This window comes from Trachypithecus francoisi, unplaced genomic scaffold (assembly GCF_009764315.1).
Source record: "Trachypithecus francoisi isolate TF-2019V2 unplaced genomic scaffold, Tfra_2.0 Lachesis_group7, whole genome shotgun sequence".
NCBI classification, from domain to species: Eukaryota; Metazoa; Chordata; class Mammalia; order Primates; family Cercopithecidae; genus Trachypithecus; species Trachypithecus francoisi.
This window is the reverse complement of record NW_022681472.1, coordinates 28,575,628-28,589,769: the sequence shown is the minus strand read 5'-3', so window position 1 is coordinate 28,589,769 and position 14,142 is coordinate 28,575,628. Positions and strand designations below refer to the sequence as shown.

General features: G+C 40.3%; 1 protein-coding gene across 1 annotated transcript in view; it reads left to right on the top strand.

Annotated features, from left to right (window-relative positions):
- SBSPON (somatomedin B and thrombospondin type 1 domain containing) overlaps window positions 1-11,903 on the top strand; it is a 31,332-nt gene extending 19,429 nt beyond the window's left edge. The window contains 3 exon segments of the mRNA XM_033203621.1: window positions 2,459-2,549; window positions 4,665-4,841; window positions 7,852-11,903. Coding sequence (XP_033059512.1) covers window positions 2,459-2,549; window positions 4,665-4,841; window positions 7,852-7,969 — 386 coding nt within the window. The 3' untranslated portion in view covers window positions 7,970-11,903.
- Window positions 11,904-14,142: the final 2,239 nt, after the last annotated feature.

Below are 14,142 nucleotides of genomic sequence, written 5' to 3'. Positions count from 1 at the left end.
GAGTCATATATTTATGTTTTCCTTCCACTTCATAACCTTTTTTTCTGAGCTATACATTAAGAACCTTGCCTTTGAACTTTTGTAATGATATATGCTGCACAAACTCGATTACATAAATATCTGAGCTAAAGAATCCCCCAAAAATTACAGGTGGACTTGTGTAATGCTGCATGGATTTAGCAGTAAATTTATTCTTCACTTAGTGAAGAAACATATACATGTGTCTGAAGAACAGTAATGCAAATATATGGGAGAACTAAAATCCTTTAGCTGTTTGTGTTTCTGATAATTAGGTCTGAGAGAAACAGAGGGATCCTGATATACGCGCACTCACTTGTTCTTTCTAATTCTGTCTATAGATCTTAGAAATGCAAACGCTACGGTCACATTTAGAAAACAATTAAACATGTCAGTGCAGCAAAAAAAAAAAGCTACACAGGAGCAAGTGGCTACCTGGTATTAGGCAGCTGCTCTTGTCTTTTTTTTTTTTTTTGAGACAGTCTCACTGTGTTGCCCAGGCTGCAGTGCAGTGGTGTGATCTTGGCTCACTGCAGTCCCCGCCTCCTGGGTTCAAGTGATTTTCCCAGCCTCCTGAACAGAAGGGTCTACGGCCGAATGCCACAACATCCGGCGCATTTTTGTATAATTTTTAGTAGACTGGCTCAATTTGTATAATTTTTTAGTAGAGACCGGGTTTCACCATGTTGGCCAGACTGGTCTTGATCTCCTGGCCTCAAGTGATCTGCCTGCCTTGGCCTCCCAAAGTGCTGGGATTACAGGCATGAGCCACTGTGCCTGGCCTCTTGTCTTAAATTCCCTAGTAGTACAAAAATAACTCCTCATTAAGAAAAGCTCAAGAAGAGTTAAGGTTTGTCATCTTGGGATAGTAAAGAGACAGGTAAAATCAACATGTAGGCTTGAAGCATCTGTTTTGCAACCAGTATCCTCACATTGTTGAACTCATGTTGATGATGACTTTGGCATTTCACAAGTTGATATCAGCTTGTATCTACCCTTCCTGGAATTGCCCATTTTCTGAAACAGAGGTAGGGAGGACTGTTGAGCCATCTTGGCTACAAGGCTCAGTATAGGTACAGAAGACTACAGAGAAGTAGGGCCTGTGTGTCTTGGCTGCAAGCCCATGACCTCATTCATTCACTCACTGGTTCATTTATTCCTTGCACAAATATTTATCGAGTATGTAAATGTGTGAAGCTATAGTGATGGACAAGGCAAAACTCTTCCTTCCTCAAGATGACAACAGAGTCAATCCAGGAGACTGGAACCTATAGGTGTTATTATAGCAACAAATGCCTCCCTAGACTTAGTGATGAGGTAGAGAGGAGACACACAAACACAATAGAATTAAAAGTGAGCAGAGGCAGGAGGAAGGATTCTTTTTTTTTTCTCTGACCCAGAGCATCAGAGTTGGGGTAGAGTTGTGGGGAGGAAGAGGGAAAAGAAGGGGACCACTGAAGACTTCCTTTCCCTGAGCTGGTGTGGGGACAACGCTGTGCAGGCTGGCACTGGGCAGCCACATTGGTACTATGTGGTGGGCAGACCTTCCATGAACTTTTCCCACCGTGGTTACCTGAGGCTTGGGGAAGACTCACCTTCTTTCCTCCTCTGCTTCTTCTGCCTTTTTTTTTTGAGAGGGAGTTTCACTCTTTTGCTCAGGCTGGAGTGCAGGAGCGCAATTTTAGCTCACTGCAACCTCCGCCTCCGGGGTTCAAGTGATTCTCCTGCCTCAGCCTCCCGAGTAGCTGGGATTACAGGCACTCACCACCACTCCCAACTAATTTTTTTATTTTTAGTAGAGACAGGGATTTGTCCTGTTGGACAGGATGATCTTGAACCCCTGACTTCAGGTGATCCACCCACCATGGCCTCCCACAGTGCTGGGATTACAGGCATGAACCAAGGCACTGGCTGCTTTCTTCCTTTCTCATTTTTTTCTCCCTTTGGTTGTCTGTTTTCTCTCCTTCCGTCCCCTTTTACTCTCTTTTGTTTTCTCTTTCTCATTTCTTCTTTCTTTGTTTCCTTTCTATTCTTTTATTATCTTCTTATTTTTCCCTTTCTTTCTTTCTCTTCCTTTCATTTTTAAAAACCCCCTCTTCTCTTCATAATCTCTATTATCTCACTTTTTCCCTTGTTCCCCTTCTCACCCCCATTTTCCTTTCCTTTTAGTTTTTCCTCCTGGCCCCTCTCCTTCCTCACACAGTTGTATTACTGCAGACAAATGTGCTTGTCAAAGGTCTGCAGGCCCCCTCCCTACCCATCTGTGTGCACACACATCTTTATCGAATTTGTAAGTTGGCCTCATTTCACACCTTGATGGTGTGCCGTAGCCCTGTGAGTTTAGGAATGGAGACCTTTAGACAGGTACAAAACCAAGATTGGGAAACGATGCTCTGAGTACTTTGGCTCCCTGAATTCAACAGAAATCTCCCTTTTCCAGTTCCTGCCTTTATAACTACCTCTGCATTCAACAAGGAGAGAACACGACAAGCTACGTCTCCACACTGGTCTACGCACACAGAGGATGCCGGGTAATTTCGTGTTTTTTTTTTTTTTTAATCATGTTTTTCCAATTATATAGTCAAGTCAATGCAAGAGGGTCAACTTGGTTTATGTTTTCTTCTGCTACTTGCTCTTTGACTTTGGCTAAAATATGGACTCTTCATCAGGGTTGGGAAAATACTTGTCCCCTCCTGGTTTTGTGGGGCTATAAAGAAGTATCTACCTCTCAGGTCCAATCTCCAACAAGAAACAAACTGTATACAAATGAGATTATTTTACGAGCTTATTTTATCAATCTACTAAGGATGCTTCTCTTGCAGTCTTTATGGGACCTTAGACTTCAGCACCACCTCTGTTTGGTGAATTTGAAAGTGACACACACTTCAAGTCAGAGGTTTCTTATGGAAACCTATTGGCACAGGCTGGAAGTCACCTTCACGCTCAACTGAAATCCATTCTTCTGCCATCAGATAAGGAATACCAGACAGCTGCATGCTTAGGTCCCCACACTGCCCTCACTAGCATAAGACCTTGAACAACTTTTTCCACCTCAGTTTTTTCTTCCTAAAAAATGACTGTTAATAACCTACCACATGAGGTTGGTATGAGTGTTTAATGAGAAAATAGCATTGAAGAGATGCCTGAGGCTGGGCCTGGTGGCTCATACCTGTAATCCCAGTGCTTTGGGAGGCTGGGGCGGGAGGATTGCTTGAGCCTAGGAGTTTGAGACCAGCCAGGGCAACACAGTGAAAACCGCATCTCCATGAAAAATAAATAATAAAAAAAAGAGATGTCTAGGGTTAGCTGTCTGAAATTGATTGAAGCCACATTGTAGAATTTCTTATCTCAATAACTAAAGATACTGTTACCTTTAGTTACTAATTAACTGTACCTATCATTATTAAAGGTCTTTAAAGCAGATTCTCCAAACGCTTCCCATTCAACCTATTGTAACTCACAGGGTAAGAAATTAGCCCATGGAACTGACAATGCAACAAGTTTCTGCTACAATACTCAGAGTTTTTACTATGTCTTGTTTCCCTGAAGAATTGGAAAACTGTGTTGAAGTACAGATTTCTAAAATATTCCACATATCTGGATGCTCCCCTGGGCATTCAGTGTCTAGTCACATATAATGTTAGAGATTTCCACAGCTCAGTTTAAGGTGACACTAACTTCTGTCAGAAAACTATGTCTAAGCCTCCCACTTCTGCTTTCACCTGTGATGTCCAATATAACTGTGATGATTGACTTCAAGTCAAAACTCATCATCATTACTCCAGACCATGCACGTGAGGTGGGTGGAGAGGGTGAGGAATATCCCGGGTACTTTCGTGGAGCAGAACAGCAGAGGTACTGGCCTAGGTGTTAAGGACTAGCCCTCCTGGGCTCACGTTTTAGGGTTCTCAGGCTCAAGCAAGTGCTTGTTCAATTTATAGAATTCCTTAAGATCAGCAAAATTGGCCAGGCGCGGTGGCTCACGCCTGTAATCCCAGCACTTTGGGAGGCCGAGGCGGGCGGATCACGAGGTCAGGAGATCGAGACTATCCTGGCAAACACAGTGAAACCCCGTCTCTACTAAAAATCCAAAAAAAAAAAAAAAAAAAATTTAGCCAGGCGTGCTGGCGGGCGCCTGTCGCCCAGCTTCTCGGGAGGCTGAGGCAGGAGAATGGTGTGAACCTGGGAGGCAGCGGAGCTTGCAGTGAGCCAAGATCACACCACCGCACTCCAGCCTGGGTAACAGAGTGAGACTCCGTCTCAAAAAAAAAAAAAAGAAAAAAAAAAAGATCAGCAAAATTATCAAGAGCTGGGTTTCTACAAAAACCTGGCCTTCTGTGCACAATTTAGTGATCTGATTAGACAGGGTGCAGGATATCCAAACTTCTGCACATTTATGTTGCGCAGAGAGCTCAGTGATGGACTGAAAAAGGGCAGAAAGGTTCTTTGTGATTATCAGTAGTGTTTCACCGTGGTTCAGGGAATGAGAAACCTTAAAGGTGATTGACACGTAACTTGTGAAGATGCACTCACTACCTGCTCCAGTCGGCCAAATGCCCTAGGAGGTGACAGGCTTCCTAAGACTTTCTACAGCGTTAGGCCACCGCTCATTACAGCAAGTGTCATTGTTACTTCTTTTGCTGTAGATACTGTATGGAGTTTAAGACAGAGTCCTTGACTCCTCACTGTGCTCTGGAAAACCGGCCCTTGACTAGATGGATGCAGTATCTCCGAGAGGGATACACGGTGTGTGTGGATTGTCAGCCTCCAGCTATGAACTCTGTGAGCCTTCGTTGTTCCGGAGATGGCCTGGACTCTGATGGGTAAGGAGGGAAATTAACTGAAGTACTTTTCTTGTCATTCATTCTGAGAAACCTGTCCTCTCCATGTCCGGACAGTTGACCAGTATGTAACATATCAAGGGATGACTGGGAAGTCAAAACAGTAGGTGAGGAGGACCATCTTTCTGGCACTGCTAGGGGCCAGGGCTCCAGTTCCCACTATGGAACCCACAGGCCCTATACACCAGCAATGAATATGGATCCATTTGGATACTGGGGGCTGGGAGTGGTGGCTCATGCCTGTAATCCCAGCACTTTGGGAGGACGAGGCGGGCGACAGCACTTTGGGAGGACGAGCTTGAGCTCAGGAGTTGGGACCAGCCTGGGCGACATGGTAAAACCCCATGTCTACAAAAAATTAAAAATTAGCCCGGCATGGTGGTGCATGTCTGTAGTCTCAGCTACTGGGGAGGCTGAGCCGGGAGGATCACATGAGCCCCGTGAGGCGGGGATTGCAGTGATCTGAGATCGCACCACTGCACTCTGGCATGGGTGATAGAGCCAGACTCCGTCTCCAAAAAAAAAAAAAAAGGATATTGGAGTTTAGATCACATTCCCAAACGATCACCAAAAACCTGATCACTCCAACTCCAAAGTGGTGTTCTGAAGATCACTAGAATCAGAATCTCGTGAGATGGAGATGTAAAATGTGCAGATTCCTGAACCTCATTTCCTACTAACTCAATCACTCTTTGGAGGTGGATTTTTTAAATAATGTCTTAGGTCAGGATCCAGAAAATGTTTTCTGTAGATATTTTTGGCTTTGTGTGGTCTCCGTGACAACTCCTCAACTGACTTTGTAGCAGGAAAACAGTCACAGACACTATGTGAACCTTGGATTTGTGCTAACAAAACTTTATTTATGGACCCTAAAATTTGAATTTCATATAATTTTCATGTGTCACAAAATATCATTATTGTTTTGATTTTAACACTTTAAAACATAAATATTATTAACTCACAGGCCAGACACAAAGAAGGGGTAGGCTGGCTTTGGCCTCTACAGGGTCTTAATTTGGGGACCCCTGCCCAGGTAATTCATACCCACGGTGAAGTTTCAGAACTGTTGCTTGGTGGGGCTTCTTCATAAAACCCTGACTGAGACAGTGGTGGGGTCATTTCTGCAGTATAATAATCTTATATAAATCTGTACGTTTCTCTGAAAGAATTGACTCCAAAAACGTTTTACCGTCATGCACCTGTATCCCAGTTCTGCACTTATTTAGTGTTTAAATTTGATAACACTATTCAAAACTAAAAGAAGAGTCAACTTCGTGCTGGGCAACTATTGGGCAAAGACTAATTTAGGTCACACACAGATTATGGTTTTCAGTATGTCAGGTGAAACTGGTAGAAATACAGATTAAAATGTAAAATATGGGCCTTTCCAGTCAATTATTATTCCTGTAGAATGTTTTCATATTTAATAACTTGTATTTATGTTTAATAGTCACTAGAGCCTCATGGCCCCCATTGAGCACACCATATGAACAATAAAGTGGGCAAGGAATTTATATCAAATAGAAAATATTTACATAATATTTTTCTGAATACCTCATCCATGTTTTGATTTTAAATGAATTTATAATGTATTTTGTACCCATAAAGTATTTACACCCTGGCTGAGGTAGCAGTGACTTTAAAAATAATACTTTTGCCAGGCGCGGTGGCTCAAGCCTGTAATCCCAGCACTTTGGGAGGCCGAGACGGGCGGATCACGAGGTCAGGAGATCGAGACCATCCTGGCTAACACGGCGAAACCCTGTCTCTACTAAAAAATACAAAAAACTACCCGGGCGAGGTGGCGGGCGCCTGTAGTCCCAGCTGCTCGGGAGGCTGAGGCAGGAGAATGGCATAAACCCGGGAGGTGGAGCTTGCAGTGAGCTGAGATCCGGCCACTGCACTCCAGCCTGGGCGACAGAGCGAGACTCAAAAAAAAAAAAAAAAAAAAGAAAAAGAATAAAAATAATAATTTTAATCACCTGGCTTTGCTCTTTTCAGCTCTCTCATTGTTTTTTCATTATGAAATCAAAGAGTTGGAAAGCATTAAAAGAGATCATTTAGTTCAGACCCCCCAGTGTAAATACACATGGAACAGTCAGCCATTTTCCTTTATGCAGCACTTGTACTCAAATAGAGCAGGAAAAGCAAATACAGTAACCCCAAGTTACTCTGTCAACATAAGGGTGTCCTAAAGTAGCAATTAATTAAAACTTGCTTTCAGAGAAACTAAACAAGGGAAACTCTGTGATCATTTAAAAAAAAATTGGGGAACTGGGTGCAGTGGGTCATGTTTCTAATCCCATCGTGAGCCAGAAGGCCAAGGCAGGAGGATCCCTTGCACCCAGGAGTTTGGGACCAGCTTGGCAACAGTTAAACTCCATCTCTACAAATAATTTTTCTTTATAAAATTAGCCAGACGTGGTGGCATGCACCTGTGGACCCAGTCACCTTGGAGGCTGGGGTGGGAGGACTGCTTGAGGCCAAGAGTTCGAGGCTGCAGTGAGCCATGATTGCACCACTGCACTGCAGCCTAAGTGGCAGAGGGATACCCTGTCTCAAAAAAAAAAAAAAAAAAAAAAGGAAAGAAGGAAGGAGGTAACACAGAGTTTTCAAGTGCATTCCAAATAATTTTTTTTTTTCTTTTTTGAGACAGGGTTTCACTCTGTCACCCAGGCTGAAGTGCAGCAGTGAGATCATGGCCTCCAACTCCTGGGCTCAAGCAATCTTCCTACCCCAGCCTCCCAAGACCATAGGCATGTGCCACCATGTCTGGCTAATTAAAAAAAATATATATATATAAATTATATACTATATAAATATTATATATAATATATATAAATATATATATAGGTTTTTTTGTAGAGACAGGGTCTCACTGTATTGCTCAGACTGTGATCAGTATTTTTTAACTTCGAGTTTTAATTTTGTAAATTAGACTTTTCTTTGGTATGCTTTTAGTATAACTAACATTTTCGAAATATCGTTTCAGAAATCAGACTCTCCATTGGCAAGCAATTGGTAATCCTCGATGTCAAGGAACTTGGAAAAAAGTTCGGCGAGTAGACCAGTGTTCTTGTCCAGCTGTTCACAGTTTCATTTTTATATAGATGGTGATATAAATATTTCCAAATGCATTTGTAAACGTGCTAAATATTCTCAAGTCATGTTCAATGTTTCCTAAACCTTCAATTTTGGCCAAAGTCCCCAAACACATCATTGCCACACTTTGAAGTAGAGAAAGAAAATTTAGGGGCCAGTTCTCAAGGAACACAGGTCCTTTATTTTTATTTTAACTAAGTTGAAGACCCACTCAAAAAGCTCCTGTGGTTTTATGTTCTTGACCTTTCATCTGGAGTCCTCTCATTCAGCAGGTGGCTTGTGAGACATAGAATACATGTCTGTTTGCTAAAGTAAAATTACTGTAACTCAGTCCAATTATTGGTGACGGAAGTGTCATTTAACGGGATCTATGTTTTGAATCTTGCAGTCTTTCTTTCTATTTTATAATCTTTTAAAAGCTTCTCCCTTTAAAAAATGTATACAAGAATGCACACTCTACACATATATTTCCATATATTTAATATTCCACAAATTCTGAAATAATTTCAAGCAAATTATCACAAATAATTTTTCCACAGGGCAAATTATTTAAAATTTTAGTAAGCATTCTGTAATGAAAAACCAACAGCTATACTAAAAACATTTTTTGAAGAAGAATACATTTTTTTTCATGTAAGTGAAAGGATCAAACGCTCATTCTAGGTCAATGGGAGTTCTTTTAAATGTTATAATTTTCATGAAGAGAAATGTTGGTACCAGTGAATGAAACAATTGCTTTCATTCCGAAAATTCTGCCACCATTTGCATCTAAGATTATTTCCAAGGCTAAAAGCCTGAAGCTGAATAAAATAATCTTTCAGAGTCCAACTTCAAGTTTAGTTGATGTAAGCTCACTATTCTTTTCCTACTACATGCATTTTCTAATGTTTGGGGTGGATGGCATGTCAGTTATGGAAGGCATAGACGTCATTACAGATGCTATGATCTCACACATACACAAGGAAATGTTAGTCTCCTTATTTTATGATTGGGAAATCAATTACCTAGAGGCAAAGTGGCATGTTTAAGGACCTTGGGTGACAAGTCATTCTGCAGTCAGCCAAAGAGCCAAATTTGGACTCCTCATCCAGGACTCCATGAAAAGCCTGACTTTGCCAAACACTGTACTGGAAAAGCTAAGCCCCTTTCATTTTTGAAGTAAATTTTAAATTCAAGATATTTAGTTTAGATAATTGAGTCTTGAGATGTAAACTATATGAAATTCCTTTGGTTTCAATGGAATAATATTCACTAAAAAATGATTTACTAAAATACATATTTCTTGGTCCTTATCATGTAATGACAGATTGACAACAGCAACAGGGATGGAAATTTCCCCAATAATTAATGACACCAAGAGTGGCAATATTTCTGACTATATTTTCATTTAATTGTCAAAGTTATTTTTGTGGAAAATTAAATTCTTTAGAAATTAATAATAAAATATGTGAATCTCATCAAGGCTAGCAACTTTAAGTCAGTATTAACATTTTCATGCTGTTTCTAACATTTATAAAGCTAGATTTTTGAGGCTATGTCCAGGTAATTTCCAATGTTACTTAAAATTTTTATACTAGTAAATAAACTGTTTGTTCACATTTATAGAAGCTCTATACTCGTTTGACTAGAAAATAACCCAAATTTTCTGGACTAGTCAGAGAATGATAAAATTTCACCAAAAACACAACAAAAAATCCTTCAGAATTGATAGGTATAGGTACAGCAACTACTAATAGCAATGAAGCAATGGTGCATTTACAGTTCCGATATGTGTTATAACATTTAACATAATTGAGTTGTATAAAATAAATTTTTCACCTTATGCCTTTAATTTTTGGTGGATGACCAGTAATTGCTTTCTTATTGAAGTTAAATTTTTGTTATTTCTATTCTTGAGAAAATTTTATGGGCTAGAGGAGTTAACTTAATGTTAACTAACAGTTTTGAAAAGCTTGTTATTAATTTTAGCAAAGCCCAAGGGAAATAGTTCAGAACTGAAACGTGCAGTCCAAGTGATGAATGAAAAACCAAAAGTTTTTATTTTCAAAGTTAAAAATCAAAGTATATAAGACCTCTTAGCACTCTTTTTTAATAAGTACCTTAGTCTTAGGGCCCTATCCCCAGGCACTCTAAAAAGATTTACGAACTCTAGAATCCCTTATTAGATTGATTTTCAAAAGTGCTCATGGAAAAGAATTTGAACAAAAATAAATACAGCCACCAGGAAAGAAGCGGAAAGAAGCAAGGGATAAGGGCCACTTTTGAAAAGTTAAAAACAAGTGAAAGAAAAAAAGAACAGAAAAAGGAATAAGGTGAACTATAATCATGGTATTCTTTTTAGAGTTTTGCTTTGGTTTTTATTTGAGAATGTTACAATTAAGCATAAACCACAACAGCAATAATTTAAAGTGTTAGGTTCTCATCTGGCATAAACATTTCAGTTAGCTATCTTTTCTAGATATGCACAAAAATGATATTCTGTTCCTGCCCTCTAAGAATATTCTAGTGAAGGTTCATACAAACAACCACAGGTTGGCTTAGAAAACAAAGACCTGGGCCTTCTGAGGTCCAGGCGATCAGACAAAGAGCGCCATGAGGGAGAAGGTCACACTCTAGGTCAGGGTGACAGACACATGTTTACCCTTTCTCCTTCCTCAGATCCCACTGAAGAGACAGGGTTCACAGAAGAGAGTAAGTCCATAGCAGATGAGAAGTGAGGTGGGCAGAATCAGCCCACAGATTTTGAATAATTTTCTTGAAAATTGAAAGCAAATGAGAACCTACTGATAGATGAACCAGAATAAAGGGGCCATACCCTTTAACACGGGTACACAAGAAGCTGGAATCAGAGGTGAGAGCCATCCTTGGTGGGGTGGTCCCACTAAGCACCAAAAGATGAATAAAAAGACTCTCAGCCCTAGAGACAAATTTGTGAAACTGAAAATGAAGGATAAAGAAAAGACCATAAAACCTTCCAGAGAGAGAACATCAGATTACCTGTAAAGGAACAGGAGTCCCCATGAAGACAGCACTCTTCTCATCAGCATCAGTGCATGCTTAACATCTAACAGAAGAAAGCCTCCAAGCTCTGAGGGAAAATAAACGTGAAACTAACATTTGATAGCAGCTATCACTAATAAAGTGTGAAAGCAACATGCAGACTTTTAAAGGCACAAGGATCGGAAGCTTTATTAAAATGTCCTAAGCAGGACATTCTTTTTTCCGGTTAAACATGGCAGGTTGGACACATGTATTTATGTGCTGATTCCCAGTAAAATTACAGTTAAGGGATTTTCAAAGCCATCCCCCCACCAAAACAACAACGAAGCCCATATATAATGAGGAGGTCAAGAGAGAAAAAGCAGAAGAGATGGCCACAACATTTCAGGACCAGAAAAGATGGCTATTAAAATTGGAGGAGAAAGCCAAACACCTAGATCTACGGGTGAATTTGAGTAAGCAAGGTAATTTCTAGCACTGAAGATTCTAGGTATTTCCTTCAATGGAATGAATGGCTGATGGTTGGTCTAAAAAGTCAAAGCCTTAGATTCCTTCCCCAATGCTGCAGGTCAACAGCCTGACAGAAGGTTCAGTCTATGGAGGAGTTTGGATTGGAAACACCAGCAACACAGACTGAGAATGAAGCCTGAGTGAAAGTCTATTCTGACTGGTGACCCCCGGTTCCCTTTTCCATGTGCTCTGAGAATATTGCAAGCAGGGATAGATATGCCCCTCCTTCACTCCCTCACTGCCATTCTCATCCCTACCCACCAGTTTGTTAGATTCCTCTCTGAGGAAGTGGATTATCCAAGAGAAATGACAACAGGTGTTGACAGTTGAGGGTCCCCTAATGAAGGAGCCATGTCCCTGTCTAATCACTATACAGGCATATTACTACCTGGATGTCTTTGTTCAGGCTGCTATACATTAAAAAAAAAAAAATACCATAGATTGGGTGGTTTAAACAACAAACATTTATTTCTCACAGCTCTGGAGGCAGGAAAGGCCAAGATGAAGGTACCAGTAGATCTGATATCTGGTGAGGGCCCTCTCCTTGGTTTGGAGATGGATGCCTTCTCGCTGTCTTCAGATAGCATGGAGAGAGACAGAGGGAGAGAAAGAGAAAGAGAAAGAGAGAGAAGAGAGAGAAGAGAGAGAGATGGGACAGGAGGAGAGAGAAAGAGGAGAGTAAGCGGGGAAAGCTTTTTCATGTCCCTTCTTATAAGGGCACTAATTTTATCATCAGGGCTCTATCCTCATGACTTCATTACCTCCCAAATGCCCATCTCCAAGTTCCATAATATTTGGGATAAATGTTTGAACATACGAATTTTGCGGGGACACAACCATGCAGTCCATAACATTTGACATTCCCATCAGTGCTCACAGAACTTGAATCAGCTTTTTAACTTTTTTAAAGTATTATTTATTTATTTAGAGATGGTAACTTGCTATGTTGTCCAGATTGGTCTGAAACTCCTGGACTCAAGTGATCCCCCCACCTCAGCCTCCTGAGTCACTGGATTATAGACATGAATCACCTCATCTGGCTTCAATCAACTTTTTTGTTCTTGTCCATAAATATAAATGGACAGCACAGGACAACCAGACATTTCAGAAAAACCACTAACAAGAGCAACCAAAATTAAACATGAAGAAACAAGCAATATAACAAAACTCAGAGTAAATAAATCACTGATCACTACCAGGAACGAAGAGATGACATGATAAATCATAGAATAAGGACAGGATGCTCTAAAAAAGAAATATTTAAAGCTCTTGAAGATTACAAAGTTTAATAGTCATATATAAATGTTATGAAAATTTATAACATAAAGCTTAATGCCATTTTCCCCAGAAAGTAAACAAACAAATTACAGACACAGAAATTAGGAGATAAAATATGAGGACATTTGAGAATCAGTCAAAGAGATATAACACCTGAATAATGGGAGCATGTCAAAGTCTACTGAGTGACAGGCTCCTTACTTTACAAAGAAAGGCTGGCCCAGTACAGTGGCTCACACCTATAATCCCAGCACATTGAGAGGCCAAAGTGGGTGGATCACTTGAGCCCAGGAATTTGAGACCAGCCTGGGCAACATGGCGAGGCCTGTTTCTATAAAATTTTTTTTTAATTTTTTTATTTTTATTATACTTTAAGTTCTAGGGTACATGTACACAACATGCAGATTTGTTACATATGTATACATGTGCCATGTTGATTTGCTGCACCCATTAACTCATCATTTACATTAGGTATTTTTCCTAATGCTATCCCTCCCCAATCACCTCACCCCACAACAGGCCCTGGTGTGTGATGTTCCCCAACTTGGGTACAAGTGTTCTCATTGTTCAGTTCCCACCTATGAGTGAGAACATGTGGTGTTTGGTTTACTGTCCTTGGGACAGTTTGCTCAGAATGATGGTTTCCAGCTTCATACATGTTCCTACAAAGGACATGAAGTCATCCTTTTTATGGCTGCATAGTATTCCATGGTGAATATGTGCCACATTTTCTTTAATCCAGTCTATCATTGATGGACATCTGGGTTGGTTCCAAGTCTTTGCTATTGTGAATAGTGCTGCAATAAACATACGTGTGCATGTGTCTTTATAGTAGCATGATTTGTAATCCTTTGGGTATATACCCAGTAATGGGATCACTGGGTCAAATGGTATTTCTAGTTTTAGATCCTTGAGGAATCGCCACACTGTCTTCCACAATGGTTGAACTAGTTCACACTCCCACCAACAGTGCAAAAGTGTTCCTATTTCTCCACATCCTCTCCAGCATCTGTTGTTTCCTGACTTTTTAATGATTGCCATTCTAACTGGTGTGAGATGCTATCTCATTGTGGTTTTGATTAGCATTTCTGATGACCAGTGATGATGAGCATTTTTCATGTGTCTGTTGGCTGCATAAATGTCTTCTTTTAGGAAGTGCCTCTTCATATCCTTTGCCCACTTTTTGATGGGTTGTTTGATTTTTTTTTTTTTTTTTTTTTTGGTAAACTTAAGTCCTTTGTAGATTCTGGATATTAGCCCTTTGTCAGATGGGTAGATTGCAAAAATTTTCTCCTATTCTGTAGGTTGCCTGTTCACTCTGATGGTAGTTTCTTTTGCTGTGCAGAAGCTCTTTAGTTTAATTATTAGATCCTATTTGTCTATTTTGGCTCTT